This window comes from Condylostylus longicornis, unplaced genomic scaffold (genome assembly GCF_029603195.1).
Source record: "Condylostylus longicornis isolate FDR11 unplaced genomic scaffold, ASM2960319v2 ptg000049l, whole genome shotgun sequence".
In the NCBI taxonomy this organism is placed as follows: Eukaryota; Metazoa; Arthropoda; class Insecta; order Diptera; family Dolichopodidae; genus Condylostylus; species Condylostylus longicornis.
Genome location: NW_026578018.1, coordinates 1,780,025 through 1,798,743, shown reverse-complemented (window position 1 = coordinate 1,798,743; position 18,719 = coordinate 1,780,025). Strand labels below are relative to the sequence as shown.

Here is an 18,719-nt window from a genome sequence, read left to right as displayed (position 1 = left end):
GTATGATGACTAAGAAATTAAGTATTTGAAGCTTAATTTTTAAGTTCATACATAAGGGTGTTATTTATGAATTTTTCAAAATGATATATTTATAGAAAAGCCTTCAAACAGAAACTACGTGGAAATAAACGCAAATCTATAAACAATTATCAATTCATTTTTAATTAAAAATTATCTAAAATTAAATCAAATACAAGTACAAACATAAATACTAATGATTTTTTCTTTTATTTTTCTTTACAGGTAAATATATTATTCTATAATTCAAAATTTTAAGAGAATAATGTTATGGAAATTTGAAATGCAGGTATTTTTTTTGATTTAAGCAATTATATACAATCTGTGTTTAAATTTTATTGGTAAAAGTAATAATGCAGTAAGTTTGAAAATAATTTTATTATCGAACATGTTCGATCATACAGTATGTTTATACAAAGATTAAAATTGAAAAATATAAAAATAATTTTATATTTAATTAAAAACAAAATCAAAGCTCAATTTTATTAATAATAAAATATTCTAAAAATTAAATATATATTTAATAATGGCATACAAAACAAAGTAATCCAACGTGTTTGATTTAAAAAAAAAGTATATTTAAAAAAAGAGAAATTTAAAGCATAAAATTAATAACCCATTAAAAATTCATAAAAATTATATAATAAAATTTTCATAATTATATTTATTAAATGCGCATATTAAATTTAATTAAAATATTAAAATAAAATTATAAATTTATTTCCGTTCATGAATTATATGCGTACATATTATATGTTTAATGTATTCATATTTTCTATTCCGATTATTTTATGTCCGTACTAAAATCACAATAAAAATATTTTATAGCAATTTGTTAATATTATTTATGTCGAATTATTAAATATGTACATGACATTATAATGTTCTATAAATCTAAATTTGATTGCAATTTATAATGTAGAATCAAACACAATTTCAATGGTGTCTTTGTAACACAATATTTGTAATTTTGTTGATATTACATATTTAGAGATTTAAAAATTTTAATTGATTCTGACATTAGTTATCACCTATTTTAAATAATAACAAAATATTTCTACAAAATGTCATAGAGATTAATGAACATACAATACATTCACATTAAAATTTTATAAGGTAAAGGTCCTTAATAATGACAGTGGCTATGTTACTGGGACTTACATACATTTTTTCTATATAGCCAACAATATTAAGAGTTAAATATTTAACTCATTCCTAAGTTTTCTTTTAATATTTCAAGTGCTCTTTCGATAAAAAACAAGGAAGATCAAATTTTTTAAATGAAATATTCAATTGTCAGCTTCAATTTGTCTGAAAATATTGCAGTAATAGAGAGGGTTGTTTACCTTACATTATAGCAATATTCAAATATATTTATTTAAGAAAAACAGGACAATAATTAAGTATCTTCAACTCATCTACCCTATAAAAGTTAAATAATATTCAAAAAATCGTATAAATATTGTGATATATAGATACATACATACATATACTTATTTACGGTAAAGTATGTAACCTACATATATATAAATCTAGACAGATCGTTTACATATTTATTTCATTTCTACTTAATATGTTAATTAAGTAAAAAAAATTAAACATAATATTCAAAAGCAAAACTTTTTATAAAATTGAATAATAATTTTTATGATATTAAAAATCGACACTACGTTTGTTATTAACCGCAAAAACCACACCATATAATTAGAATTTTTATTACTTACATTCACATAAGATATATATGTGTATGTACATGCATACAACCAATTTTATTTATATACACATATTATGCAGACATAATTAACAACTGCATTGCATACGTTAAGAGAAGAGGGAAGTATTGTTAATAGCACTAAATTTAACATTCCAGTTTTCAACAGACAAATATTTTTACCTATAAAATGCAAATATTTTATCCGAATTGATCTATGAGTATGTAAGTCTGTTTTGCGATTTGAATTATTAAGATTCAATTGAAATCTGAGTTGAATTTTACTTTCGCTAAGTGTGTGACCAATTAATTTCTACTATAAGATTGCATATAAAATTTTCGTAATAAAAGAAAAAGCTTAGTACTAATTTTTTTATAATTTGAAATAAGTGTTTAGATCATTTAATTTTTTAGTGCAACACTAAATTAATAAAAGCAAATTCATTGATCTTTACTTGTATATTTACTTATATTGTTCAGAACCAACAAGTTGGTTCATAAGAGGGTGGCCAGCCTCTGAGCGGGCCCTAGGAGGTGGGCATGCCGTTGTGGGACATTCCTACAGAAAAGTTTTTCAGAATTGCTGGTCTCGAGGGGGTGCTCGTGGTGGTTGGTACAACATATCTATTTATTCACGGTGCATCTTCCCCTTTATTCTACAATCTATATTATATATTGTTCAGAAAATAGATTATGTTGTTGATTATTTACCTGCCACATCAAATTTTTTCTAAAATATTCTAAATCGTATTTTTTTTTTTTAATTTAAAATATGCATTTAAATTAAATTTTATTTTTTTCTTTTAGAAATTAAAAATTTGCAATTTAAATTTTTTTATAGAATGAAAATGAAAATAATATTGTGTCTGTAATACATATATTTAGACATACATATATATGTATGTATGCACAGTACATGGTTGTATTCCCTCCAATTTTATATGAGAAATTTTTAAATAACAACATGTAAGCACTTATTTATAACCACAATAATAAATAGTTGAATGATCAACATTGGAACCCCATGTTTTTGTTTGTGTTTTTCCTATATTTTGTGTACCTATCCTACTATAGATTAAGTTAAAATTTACTACTTTGTTTATAATTAATTTTTGTTTTTTATTTTTTTTTTTGCAAAAATATTAAAACGTGTTATAGGAGATTTATTTAGCACGTACATAATATGTAAATTTAGAAGAGAAAAATTCAAATTTTTTTTTTTTAATATTAAAAATACAAAATTGTTTAGAAATTTTTAATTTACATGCCTCTATGCCTTTGTTGCTTATACGCACTTTAATTTTTTTTTTGTGCGTTAACATTTAAAATGTATAGATATTATGTATGATTGTATGTAACATAATTATAAAGCTTAAAAAAATTGACGACGCGTGTTAAGAATTATAATTACTTTTAGTTCTGATTTAGAAAAAAAGAAAATATTAAAAATAACTGGTTTTCATAATTTTATTGAAAAATTTATGGTTAAAAATATTAAAATGTTTTTTTTAGTATAGAAAACTAGTTGATATTTTTTTTTGTTCAATTTTATTAAAATTTATTAAGTAATTAAAAAAAATTTAATAATTATTTTTTATTTTTTTTTTGTTAATCTTAATTTAATTTTATTATGAAATTTTCATTTTTGCAATTTGCATAATTACATAATATTTAATATATAAATAAATTTAATAAGTTTACGAAATATTTTAATTAATATTTGATAATTTTGGTGATTAGCTTAATGTTCATTTGATCATATGTATGTACTTACATGTTTAGATATTTAAGGGTTTTTTTTAAAGATTTTATTCTGTTTATCAAACTAGATTTAGGTCATTATTAATTAAAACTTAAAATAGTGTCGAAGTTCGATTTAGTAGGAACAATCTATGTGCACGTTGCAATATATAAATTTCAAGATTCTTGCAATGCAATTTTATATGGCAAAAATGTATAAGACGCCTTTCATCCAAAATACTCTTAACTAATAGTTTTTAGAATTATCAATAAAAATATTATGTAAGTTAATTTTGTCAGGTTTTTTTTTTTTTTGTAAAACTGTAACTCGAGTTCATTGTAAAAGAAAGAAATTGCTTAATTTAAGTATGATGTCTCAAATAAGAATTTCAATATTTTAGGATTTTGAATTTCAATATTCGAATTTGTATTTTAAAAGAGATCAACAAACATTAGAGTTAATAGTTTAAAATTGATTAATTGTTCAGAACACAAACTGAATCCAATTGTTACATATATCATTGAACTGAATCCAATTTAAAATTTCACGCCAGTATAAGATATAAAATTTTGATTCTTAAATTTTTACGTGCCAATATCTCTTGTAAATGTTTACATTTATCCCTTTCAAAGAATTAAAATAAGATTTCGATTTCAATCAAAAATTTTCATTAAATTATCACAGTTCAAGTAACAGACTTATTGACCGTAAGAATGCTATTTAAGTACAAAGATACATACACGTATTTATGCTTAGTGTGTTCCCCTAAAATTATTATCCTCTCAAATGAATATGGTAGTGTACGCGACTCTGTATATATAATTTTTGTATTAAATATTTTCTCATATTTTTTTGTAAGTAAGTACTTATGTATGACAGCCAATTTTTATCTTATACACTCCAAACTATAAACATGCCTTACGTAAATTTTCTTTGAAAAAAAAAACCAATCAAATCAGCTTTAAAAATTCAACTTTTCTTTCTGGATTATCCATTACAGGAAGGCAGAGAGTATTAAAAAATAAAAACTAAAAATGTAACTAACAAGAAAAATTATTAAGTAATAATTTTTATCAAATTTTAAATAAAATTTTATTTTTTTTTGGTTGGAAAACCAGTATTACACGCAAATCCATATAATAAAGAAAAATTCAAAACAGACTTATACATGATATCAAATTATGCTTTGAAAACGCTAAAGAAATAGAAAACTATACGAAAATATAAAACGAGAAATACTTAAATAAAATGGCAACAAACTTTCAATTTCTGTATACTTGTATACATACTTACATAGTTAGTTATACAATATCAAAAAAAAAATGAAACCAATTACATTAGTGGAGTCTATTAGGTTTAATAATCCAACATTTTTTATAATTGGCATAATATTGCAAGCAATTACACGCTTGTAAGATGATGTCTTTACTTTTGTAAAAAGACAAAAAAAAAAAGCAAGACGAAAAACGCGTTTTCCTTAAAAAAATGCTTTTTACTCTAAAACGTGAATTATGTAACAGAAGTTTCTAATGGATTTTACTTTGCTCTTATACATGCATTTGTATGTGTGGTATGTGTGTACATAAAATTAAGTATAAGTAGTATGAGTATTACCAACAATTTTAAAAAGTAATTAAAGAATACGAAAATCTGGAAAATCTTAATTGTTATTAAGGAATATGAGAAGTTAGTATCGGTTGGTACAAAGTATGTATATTAAAGTTCATGCTTCTCTATAGTACGTTTTTTATAATTGGAAATATGAATAACTTTTAAAAATCTTTGATTTAAAAACGCAAGGCTACATAAACGTTGGCATATATACGTACATCATCTAAAATCGAAAATGATAATTTTTTGCGAAAATTTTATAAAAATAAATGGACCAAAAATTTCAAACAAGACTGTAGAATTAGCTCCAGACAACGACATCTCGATAACCGATCAACTTAACTTGTAGAAATATAAGAGAAGATATTTAAAAATTTAAAAAAAAAAATAATTGAATACTTGCCAAAGCAATAAATAACTTATTATGTTCAGAGGAGCAGATTTTCACTACACTTACATAAAAGTAGTAAATATACTACAATTTTAAAGTACGTACCTTTACTTAAACAAAGAATGTATGTAATTCCAAATATTTCAACATAAAAATAATTTTTAAGTACTTAGTTATTGTACTTTGTTGTAATTAATATTTATGTTATACGATTATGCCGGTTAATAAAGCCCAAGAAGAAGAAGAAGAAAAAAAAGAAAATCATTTAAAATCAAAATTCATTTACAACCACCATTTTTGTACTTTAATAATAATAATTCATCTCGATTATGAACTAAGTCATAGCTTCAATATAGGGTACAAGTACAGTGTACACATGAATTTTTGTCTTATCTGGCAAACCAAACTATAAAAAAATTCTGTTTTTTTTTTTAAGTTGTTTTTGTATTTTTTATTAATTTATTCACAATTTTAATTTTTACTTAATATACCTAGGCTTACTTATTCGCTAAAATGACATTAGTTTGACAAACAAAAAAAAACTACAACAAGTAACGAAAATATAATAACAAATTTTTATGCACGCAATTGCACGCGTGCTTATTTTTTAATGAATTAACAATTAAATACGTGTAAGTGTAGTAAAATTCATTACTTAAATCACCATTTTAGTGCGTTTTTAGTAATTGATAATTAATTACTTTTATTATTAATATCGTAAGGTGCAGGGTGTATTCTGGTAGAGAATAATTTAGAAATATAGCATTATTGAAAATTGTGATTGTGAAATTGTTCTACAATTTAACAAATTAGCAATGCAATCTTAATTGTCGAACAAGAGAGAATTTTTTTTTGCGTCTAGACAATTCATTTTGATTATCTTCCATGTGGAGACTGTGATATTAATTTGACATTTCAATTGTTGCAATATTGAAAACTAAATATAAAAAATTACAAAACTTATTCTCTTATTTTAGGGTTTTTTGTTCCAAAAGAAAAATATTCTTTATAAAACTCTAAAATTTTCATCCCATTAATTTCTGATAAATTTTAATTATTTCGAATGTTTTCGACTGGGCAAGATGGAATATAATATATTATGTAAATATTTGTTCAAACTATTGCTGATTAAGAAGCTATTTTTCAAATACTCAATTTAATTTTTTAATCCCTTTCGAGTTCTGACAATATAAAGCACCTACATTTCTTTGGTATGGAAATGCTGATCACAATCAATTTTTTTGAAATTATCCTTCTCTTTCTTCTGCAATATGCAACAACTTTGCGAAATTCAAAACAGTTGATTAGTTGAAAATTTCAGAATAAACCAAGTGCTTGGATTAAGATTAAAATTTTTCATCTTAACAATTCATAGTTTCGTTTTGAATCTTGAAGTACCCTGTAATAAAAATTTGTAAATATTTATTTTGCTATTGCCATATTTTACAAAAATATTTCTAATCAATTAAACTTACCAATATGACAACAACAAATTCATAATAACAAAAAACAAAAAATAATGACGGCAATGATGGCGATTATTGGTGTATGGTGCGGGTATCAATAAAATTTAAGCGTGTGTCAAAGCACTTGTGTTTTATTTTTCTATTTTGTTATTATTTTTATATTTACTTTGTAATTTTTGCGGTCATTGAAAGCAAAAATATTGAATGCAATTGCAATTAACACAAGTTGTCAAATATTTAAACTTTTGAAAAAAAACAAAAAAAATAAATGATTCAAGACGCGCATTTTTGTTTTTTAATTGATTTGATTTTTTTTTATTTTATTTATTTTTTAATTTGTCTTTGAAAATGTTTCAAGCTGTAATTGATATTTTTTTTTTGCTTTGAAGAATATGGGACAACACTTTTAATATATGCGCTTATAATAAATATTCTTCTACAAATAGTGTATTGTTTTAGTTTTAAAAATTTTTTTTTTATTATATTCAAGGAATCGAAGTTCATTGTTGTTCAGCTGAATGAATTGAATTAGAATTATAATTATGGTAAAGTTATGAGAAAATTTAAGTGTATTTAGAAAGAATTTTGAAATTTATTTTTAATTAAATTACAATTAATGAAAAATTAGTTAGAATTAAGAATTCGGTTCTTTACCTTCCAAAAGAAGAATAGATTAATGAGTTTTTTAAGTATTAAAAATCTAATTTGAAAGAAAACCTCTTTGGAACGAAACTTATGCGCAACAAATTTTAAATACTCTTGTGTTTTGTGAATGGCATGTTTTCAATATTTCGTTTTAATTATGCCGCAAAAAAATTCCTGAATTTCGAAAAATAATGTGGCCATAAGAGGGTTAACGAAATTGTGCATAATATTTTAAATTCAATTAACTAAAATTTAATAATAATGTACTTAAATTAGATTTTAAAGCTCAAAAAATATTTGTTTTGAAGATCGTTTCTATACTCTCAAATAATTGACTCAATATTTGGTTGTATGAGTGAAATGTGTGCAGTTAATTCAAAAATACAGTGTGATCGTTGCAAGTCCACTATAGTTTCTAGTCATTTTCATTGTTATTTATTTCTTAATTGTTGCATTTAAATTCACAAAATAAATCAGAATTGTAACCAAGTCTTTATTATAATAGCAAATTGAAATAAATTTAAAATTTTCAAATGAAATCTTGAAATATCTAGAAATGTAAGTATTTCTTTTTGAAAATAACCTTTCTGAACTACAATTTCATATTACACTCTTTATTATACTTTTGATTATATAACAGAATAGTAAAAAATTATTTTTGATTACAAATGTAAAACTACATTTAAAATAAAAGAAAAAATAAAAACTCAATTCTTTAATTTTTTATATATTTTTGTTTTTACTACAACGCTAAATCAGAGAATAAGTAAAATGAATTTTTAAAAAGCTTGAGTCATAACTATAAAATGTGTAATTGCCGTGTCAAAGAATTTAGTATAAGAGAGAATTTTTAATATTGAAAAGAAAAAAAATAAAATAAAATTATGTACCTATTTTGAACCTATTAACCCTTAAAGACCTTTTTTTTTTAAACGTTTAATTTAAACATTTCTGTTGTTTATTTTTTTTTTTTTGCTATTCTGATTTTATTCACTATTTCATTTACTTTTTACTGTGGTTTTGGTTTTGTTTTGAAAAATTCTGACTCAAATTATTGTAATGGTTTACAAAATGGAATTGAAAATATTGTACGTACCTTATATTTAAATAAATCACTGCGTTCTTTGGGATATTTTTACAAATCTTCTCAATTATAATGTTAATTATTTTAAAATAATTTCTTTTTGGAAAATTAGAATTATTTGAAATTTTATGTAGCGATTATTTCATGACCAAGTTCCCTATAACAACTTATTATTTACTTAATTTGTGAGAGAAAAATTAATCACTTTTTTTGCAAAATTATGATCGAATGTGTGAAAAAAATCCGGCCCTTGTATTTAAGAAGTTGATGGGCTTAATTTTTATTAATTTTTAATTATAAAACGGTTCTGTATGCCACTTTTCAAGTAGAGTCATTAAAAAATTTTAAAATTATTTTTTAAAATTATATTTGAATTCGAGTAAAATGTTAAATATTAAGCCGTCAATTCTCTTGAATTGAACACAAATTTTGGAATACCTTTTAAAATTAAAATTGATCGCTTGTTCATAAATTAAATAGAGGTAAAAGTACAAAAGAAAATAATAAAATATTAAAACTCATACTTACAAAATCCACAAAAAAGAAAAAATTAATATAAGAAAGTGTACGAGCACGAATGCGAGTGCAAACTGTGTATAGTAAACTTACATAATTGCGTAAAATATTTATTATGCAATATCAAGAATTTTCATTATAAATTATGTATTTTTTACGTTTCTATATACATATATATATGTATGTATATATAAAAGTAATTAAATTATGTATAAAGGCACAATCATACTTGCATATATCAGAATTTTTAATTTTTTTTCTTTTAATTTGTATTTGACCAAAGTTGAAGACCTTTGTATCCGGTATTGGCAAATAAATTTTTGGTATAAAAATTATTTTTTTTTTTTTGCATAATATGTAAAAAATAAAATCGAGAAAAAAACTTTTTTAATTCATTACTTAGCAATAAAAATGCAATGATAATCAAATTTAAGAACATAAAATTTTTTCATTTAATCCCGAAATAAAATATATAAGACATTTTAAATATTAAATTAAAAAATAAATTTATAACTTAAGTGACCATGCTGGAATTTTTCTATATTTTGGAAAATATTAATAAATTATTTTCAATTTTATGAATTTTTTATTTGACTGTTTCGTTTTGAAGAAATGAAAATACTATACTATAAAAAACACGTTGAATTATAACAATATTGTAAATTTGATTATTGGGCTGCAAATTAAAAAGGTCGAGACTTCAAATTAAATGGTCACTTTTCAAGGCATTCCTAACTAAAATTTGTTGAAAAGTATAGATAATTCGGATGAGCTAATTTGATTGCTAGTCGCTATTTTTCTACCAAAGAGATTCAATTTAAAGTTAACAATAATGCAAATGAATAATTTGTGAAGTGTAACAAATGAAACTGATTCGATTTGACGTTGAATTGTAATTCGGATCGCATTCATGAAATGTCCAAAATAAAAATTTTATTCTAACTCTCACATAAAAAATTTCAATTACATTTTCTTTTATGTATACGAGTAAAATACTGTAATGCAAGTATTTCATCTTAAAAAAATTTTAAACATTATCTAGCACAATTTGTTTTACCCAAAATGTATTTAAGGGGTACAATAACTTAAATTAAGAAATTACTTAAATTACAACAAAAGTATACAAAGAAATTTAAAAAAGAAAATAGAATAAACAAAAAATTATTTAACTACATGATTGCTATAAATTATCAGTTTTAATTGTTGTAGAAATTTTGTAAACATTGTACTATAATTACATACATATTATGTATATCAGTTTTGTGACCCTCAGTCTTATTATAGTAAATTTTTTATTATATACCCACGATAACATATCTGTATGTATGTACTGTTTATTATGTAGACAAATTATGAAGAAAACTATGATTTTTAAACATATTCCGCTTCATACACTGTAAGTATTTAAATAAATAAATGCAGAGGTTCTTATTAACTTTTTATAAATCTAAGATGCTCTACAATTTTTTAATTATTTAATAGACGGCTGCAACTAACGTCTAATAAGTATACATGTGATGTTCTTTCATTATATATTTAGTTTATATGCATATATACGCAATGAAACTTAGAAAAATGTTACTAAATTTGGCATCTACGAACATTTTGTGACATAACTGTGGTTCAAGTTCGTTCATAAAATACTGTTGTCATACACGTATGTATACCAATATGTAATAGTTTCTATAAAGATATTAACCGACTGGGCTCATTTTAAGATTACATAACACAATATATGCATTTATTTCTTACTGTAAAAATACAAATCGGATATACAAATCGGAGATGTGAAAATAATTATTTTCAAATGTTTGATTTAAATTTTTAACGATCAGTTGATTTTTGTTTTTTCAAATTCCTTGTTGTCAACTTACAAATTACAGATATTTAAAACGTAATGCTCTCAAAATTTTGACATAATCTGACTTCTAAATACTTACCAGATTTTGTTTTAGATTGTGCAGAATGCAATTATTATGTTTGAATTGCAACATGTTGCACATGCTCTCAAGCATGTTGTAAACACCAAGTTTTGAATCAAACGTCTTTTAAAAATCATATGAAAGTATTTATAAGTAACAGTTATCGTAAAATAAAAATTACATTAAAATAAGTTTTTTTAAGACAAAAAATAATAATAATAATAATAAAAATCGTGTTTAAGAAAACAAAGAAATTTTGTATAATGAACAGAAAGCAAGAAAAAAATAAATTAAATAAAATCTTTTTTCTTAATCTCATACATAAAATATTCAAATGTGTGGTTTTCTGAGATTATAAAAACATTCAGAAAATTCTACACTATTGATATACACACCTACATACATATATGTATGTACATATATGCAATAAAGTTTGTGGGTATATTTATTAAAGAAAATAGTGTAATAAACTAATCTTGAGTAAATTGTATAAAACAAAAAAAAAGTATTAAAATTATAAACGATAAAAATGATTTTTTGTTTTTTTTTGTGTAATATTTTAAAACTGAGAGACAAAGAAATTTTTAATTCTAACACAAAATGAACGAAAAACAGACAATAACAAAACATATAACTTTTACTCATAATAGCTCTAAAGTGTCTTTTTATGTTGATATGACTTAGTATGACTCATACAACTTGAAAGATAATTTTTAACATAATTGTTATTGTGACACAAGCTCTGTAGACATGTATGAAAGAAATTTATAATAAAGAAAACAAGAAGAAAAAATATTAACAGAACAATAAGAATTTTCACAATTACAATAATTATTATTGTGAATTGAAAAAATTATGTGAATGATTAATTATAAATTGTGATATCGTATCGAATTACACGAAGATCGAAGAACTGAAAATAGAAAATTAATTGAGTAAGGCCTGCTTTTGTTTTTATAAAAAAGCAAAATTTTTTCTCTAATTAAATGCAAAACTTTGGCATTTAATTTAAAATTAAAAATTAATTTACAATAATTAATTTTAATTAAATGTATTTTCATATATTTAAATATATGCGTACCTACTTGCATGGAAGTGTTGCCATATTTTTTCAAAATAAAAAGCGTTCTTATTAACATTTGATTTTAACTTATACATAAACATTAAATTAACTCGGAAACGCCTGAATAAATCTCATTGAAGTCTTTATAATACGTCAAGTCAAGAGAGTCATAATTGATTTTAAATAAATTAACATTCTAAATTAAAACAAATTCAGTAAAAAAATAAAATCTATAATTTCACTTGTCAGTTATATAATGTCGTTTTATTACAAATAAAATCTTCTCTTTGACGACAGGGGAGAGACCCTCTACGTCAAAAGGCTTATATGAGGAAATTTTGAGAAAAATCGAGTATGCAAATGGTTTCGTTTTAACAACTTAAAATAAAATGGCATTCTGTTAGAATATTCCATCAAATATGATAGTATTATTTATCAGGTATGAAAGCAGCCCTGAATTATAAAAACATATTCTGACATTAAAGTGAAAATTAACACAATTTCATAAATTATTATTAACATAATGATAATTATTTCATTTTATTATGAAAAGAACACAAAAATAAATAAAAATTTAATTATTCTAATTTAATTTTAGGGGATTTTTTTTTTTAAATTTTGTATTCAATCAAAATTTTTAATTTCGTTAATATGTTTGGATAATAAAAATTAAGGTGTGTTCGATTACTCAATATTTTTCAAATCAAGTTGTTGGTGAATTTTTTTTTTCCAATTCTAAAAATAAATATTTTTTTTTTGTTTTTATTTAAACATTTAATTAATACGTCAATTAAATTAAATATTAGTATTAATTATTTAACATTTCATTAACACATTTCTCTCTTTAAAATGAAAATTTTTAATTATAAAACGTACTTATACTTATGGTTTTTTTCCATTAACTTAAAACAACAAAAATTTTAATAGAATTCAAGAATTTATGTAAAATAATCATTCATTTAAAATACAAGATTATTATAGTATTCTTAATATAAGAATATAAAATGACTTTAAAAGTGTTCAGCAATTTATTAAATACAATAGAAATTTCAAAATTAATTAAAATATTAGTTAGATGTTAGAATTAAAGTGATTCTTGTAAAATAAGAAAATGGCATTTCCATCATTTTGTTTATACATTTACTCTTATAATATATTGCCTCTTATAAAATAATGGAAAAAATTATTTAGTATAACATACATACTTAAAATTTAAAATAAATGAATCGAAAAGTTGAAGCCATTTGCGTACTCATGTGGGTACATACCCTTCTATAAAATTATTGCCGTATGAAAATTTGGCATTACTGTATGAAAGTTTGACAAATTATTAATTAAAGTTTGATGTGAAATTTCAATAAAATCTTATTTTGGAAAAAAAACACGGTCAATCTAATTCTCAAAATTTCAATTATTTTCATAATAATTAATTTTATTGACGTACAAAAAACTGACACAAAATTAGTTTAATTCAAGATAGAAAGAAAGAGAGTGACTCGAACAATTGACAATTTAAAAATTTGATTGACAAATTTAATGCAATTCAAATGCATTGTTCTGTATTCGTATTGTGTATAAAATATTAATGATCGTAAAAATATTAATTGGTATTCAGATACGATATATATAATTATAATTACTTTGTTGTGTCACCTTTTATTTGAAATCAAATTAAAAAAAAAAAATAAAAAAGTGCCAAAATTTTATATTTTGTTATCGATTGTTAATTAAAAAAATATTGAATTTTTGATCAATTCATAATAAGTTTAATTTTTATTTCGATTAATTAATAAATAAATAAATGATTAATGATTAGAAAAATACATTTTAATTAAAATATATTTATTTTTTTGATAAGAAATATTGCTGATATCAATATTTTTACTTACTTATTTAATAAAAAAAAAATATTCAATAAATAAATAATTTTCGTTTTTGTTTCTTTCTACGCAGCTAACCAATAATCACACCTTAATTATTATTTTTGTATGACATATTATGTGTACATATATAAAATAATGCCTGAAACTTGAAAATATTTTTATTATCGTAAATTTTTTTTTTTTTTTATAACAAAATTTATAAAAATTTATTAAATAAATTACTTTAATAAATTATTTTGTTTAATTTTAATTTATTTTTAGGCCGTACTTAACTATAGCTATATTAAATTTTTTATTAAACAAAATAAAAATTGAAAAAAAAAAAGACTCTAAGTACTTAATAATTTTACGATAAGACTTTAAAGATTATTTTTTGTGTTTCTCTAAAATACAAAAAACAAAACAAATAAATAAAAAATTCTGATAAGTTTTTATTACAATGTTTATTAATTGTTTTCATTTATCATTTTTATTATTATTTAATTTTTATTTTAACTTAATATTTTATTTTAGGTCTTAAGTTTTGTTTTGACTTTATTTGGAGTTTGTTTTTTAATTTGATAAACATTTTATTTAAAGAGTGAAGTTTGAAGACAGATTTAATTATTTTGTTTATTTTTTTTTTTTTTAACTATAAGACTGGAAAATTTAATATAATTATGACAAAGGTACATTTCATGCCTTACAAATGCTACAATACATTTATATATTGCGTTTGACAGTTCCTCTAAGTATTGCGTTAAAAATTTGACAATTTGAAATTATTATTGCATGTTAAGTTAATTTTCATCAGGGGTTGAATTTAATCGGATTTAAAGTTGTCAAAGCATGATCAAATGAAGGAGCTGTGGTTTTAAAACGGACGTCCTATGGTTTATTCTGTTATTTAATAATTGTCCGAATTCAAGCAAAATTTTTGTTTTTGGGCCCTCTGAAATTATATTTTTTGACAAGAGCTGAATGTGCTCTAATTTAAAAAACAAAAAACAGATTGCTCATTTATTGATAGATCATTTAAATTACAGTAAAAATTATGTTCGTAAATCTTTATACAATGATCCTATTTAAATTATCAATAATTGTAATACTAAAATTTAATTACTAAATTGTTTTTTAATTGAAAGATTATACTTATGACATTTCCGTCTCTCATAAATATTTTTTCGCATTTAAATTTTGCATTCTTACAAACCTTGATGTATGGTAACAATTATAATCGATTATTTAATTTCGATTCTATTTAAAAAATTTTGAATTCCTTAAATAGTTTTCATTTTAAATCAGGTACAATACAAAACAATACAAAAAATTCTTGATTTTTTCAATTTTTAAAATGTGTGGTACCCAAATAAATCTTTTCCAGGACCCTTCATTTACTTGAATTTTTATAAAACCATACATTCATTTGAAGTTTTCTAAAATTTTAATACACAATTAATTGAAAAGAAAAACGAGGAGAAAGAAAAAAAAATTAAATTTCAAAACTTGACATTGTGACTTTCTTTTTGACAAAAAATCAGAGCAAAAAAAGAGTCAGGCATAACAAGATCATTTTATCTTATCAGAATGAAAAAATATTTTTTTTTTTTGGTGGTTGTGTTTTTTATGATAAAAAATTAATTTGTTTTTTTTTTTTGTCAAAATTGAATCATAACTTGGTGGCGCAACAAATAATTTGATAGAAATTTAATTTATTTGTTTTGTTTTCTTTCCAAGTATTTCAGAAGGATTCTAAAATTGATATTCTCTTATACAAAACTTCTAATTTCCTAATGTGTTGAAACATAAGTATTGATTTATTGAGGAAGGAAGATAGGTGGCGTAACTTTATCTTTTATTAATAAGGCAGAGATAACGAATGAAACTCTTCATCGATATGTTCTACTTAATTTTATATGTACTTTAATTCTGAAGGGCGGCTGATGTTTGTCCTTAATTATGTAATCCAAATTAAAAAATGTACAAAAGAATAGTAAATTTTTGCAAAATGGCACATTCGATTTCGACACAATGATTATTAAAAAATGATGTCAGTTCATTAAATTTTTTGAAATATTTGAAATAACAAATAACACAATATAAATTGGAGAAAATTTCACAAAAACTGTAAAATATTCTAAACATTTTGAAATTTTTTTAAAATTTTGACATTTACCTTAAATGTAATTTCATTTTTTAATTCTTTACTTTATTTTTCTTTTGCAGAATCAATCTTCATCACGTACATTACTACAACAACAACAATCAGGAGGAAATTTAACACAACAGGATGCATGTAATATAAACAATTTAACGAATGCATTAAATTCAATTAATAATAATAATAATAATTTTGATTCAGCTGTTGTATCAACCGCAAACTCACCAATATTTACACAACAGCAAATAAATGCGATTGCAGCACAAACACAACAGCAACAACAAAATAATAACAATAATAATAATAATCAACAGGATCAACAAAAAGCGATAAGACAGGCATTATCTCGAGCTGTATCCCATCCCCAAAATGGCAATAATGTTGTTACCTGGGTAAATACATTGATTGAAAATATGGGTGGTGGTCATCGAAAAATTGAACGTACACAATCTGAACCATTACCGCAGCAAGTTAATGCATCAAGGTAAGTTTATATTTTTGTAGTTAAATTTTCTATAATCCTTTATAACTTTTGTTTGTTTCAAATATTTGATTGCTTCTTTTATTTGAATTTTCTCTTCTTTTTATTATTGAAAAAAAAACCATTTTTTGACATTTTTTTTTTCTTTTTAGATATAAAACGGAATTATGTCGACCATTTGAAGAAGCTGGTGAATGTAAATACGGTGAAAAATGTCAATTTGCTCATGGCATGCAGGAACTACGTAATTTACAACGTCATCCAAAATATAAAACTGAATATTGTCGTACATTTCATAGTGTTGGTTTTTGCCCATATGGACCGCGTTGTCATTTTGTACATAATCAAGATGAAGCACGTTTTCAGCAACAGCAAGAACAACAACAAGCAAGAATTGCAGCTGCTGCTGCTGCCGCTATCGCTGCACAACGTAATGCTGCTGCCGTTGCTTATACACGTTTGGCAACTGTTGCAGCTGCTGCTGCACAACAACAACAACAACAGCAGACACGTCAACAATTGAATTTAAATCATTTGACAAATTTAACAAATACTAATTTACAACAACAGCAGCAACAACAACAACAGCAACAAAATCAACATCATCAATTACCATTAAGTCCACCATTAAGCATGTCAACTGGTTCTGATCGTGCATCACCAACTGGTTCATTATCACCAACAAGTTCAATGGTCGGTTTCCCATTCATTGATCAAATATCACCAAATAGCAATACAATATTACAATCTCAACAATTTTCATTTAATCCATCGCCACCATCTAGTCCAGCACAAACACCATCTCCACCACCAACATCTTTAACATTATCATCAGCATCATCAACAACATCTTCATCATCATCTTCAACTTCATCAACAGCTGCACAATTAAATTTAATTGGTGGTGGTAATTGTGGTGGTATTATTATTAATTCTATGATAAATGGTACATTACCGCAGCAGCAGCAACAACAACAGCAACCAACAACAATAAATGCACATAGAATTTTACAAAAACAACATTCATTAAATCGCACTTCACCAATATCAATAATTGGTACAAATAATATTAGTAACAATAATAATAATAATGCAAATAATGTTAATACATTATTAAATGGTAATGGTGGTGGATCACCAAGTGAAGAGGCACGTTTACCAGTTTTTAATCGTTTAAGTAAAACAATTGATGCTTTTAGTACTTTTAATATTTAAACAAAATATTTAATATTTGAGAAAATAAATTAACTTTTATTAAAATTTAATTTGAAAAAAAAAAAAAAAAAATAAACACAAAAATCAATAATTTATTATTATTTTTATAATTATTATTATTATTATTTTTTCCACAAATTTTATTTATGAAAATCTATATACTTATTATATATTAAATATTTTTATACAGATTCATGTAAAAATATAATTTAAAAGAAAAAAACAAAACAAAAATTTCAACTATATTTTCAATAACAATATTATTTTTGATATAGAAATGAAAATTATGAAAAAAAAAAACTTTATTTAATTTATTCAGAAAATTAATTTAATAATAAAAAAAATATATTGATATTTTGTGAAATATTATAATATTTAATTACAATACATTTATATAAAATTATACTGGACACCCATTAAATATTATTTAATTATATTTCGCTAATTTGCCGAATTCTTATGTCACCCAGAACTATTATTTTATTTTTTTTTAATTATATAATTTAATATATATTTTTTGTACAAAAAAAAAAACAAAATTAATCAAAATAAGAAAAAAAAACAAAAAAAAAAAAATAATAAATAAATTATAATAATTATTTATATATTACATACATATTTACATAAATTTTAGAAATTAATTTATATATCTATGCATATTATATAATTAGTTAAACAAAAAAAAAACACACAAATTAATAAATTATATTATTTAATTATTAATTATTTAAAAACTAAATATTTGATTATTGGATTTATCGAAATGATTTTATTTAATTTAAACAAAAAACTAAAATAATTAATTATTTTTATTGTAAATTTTTTAAGTCAT

At 22.6% G+C, this 18,719-nt stretch overlaps 1 protein-coding gene across 1 annotated transcript; it reads left to right on the top strand.

Annotated features, from left to right (window-relative positions):
- Nucleotides 1-252: 252 nt before the first annotated feature.
- Nucleotides 253-17,959, top strand: LOC129611297 (protein TIS11). The gene is made up of 4 exons (XM_055524369.1): nucleotides 253-307; nucleotides 16,257-16,326; nucleotides 16,393-16,675; nucleotides 16,825-17,959. Exons 1-4 carry the CDS (start codon nucleotides 284-286, stop codon nucleotides 17,885-17,887), a joined length of 1,440 nt encoding a protein of 479 aa, XP_055380344.1. The 5' UTR covers nucleotides 253-283; the 3' UTR covers nucleotides 17,888-17,959.
- The last annotated feature ends 760 nt before the right edge of the window (nucleotides 17,960-18,719 follow it).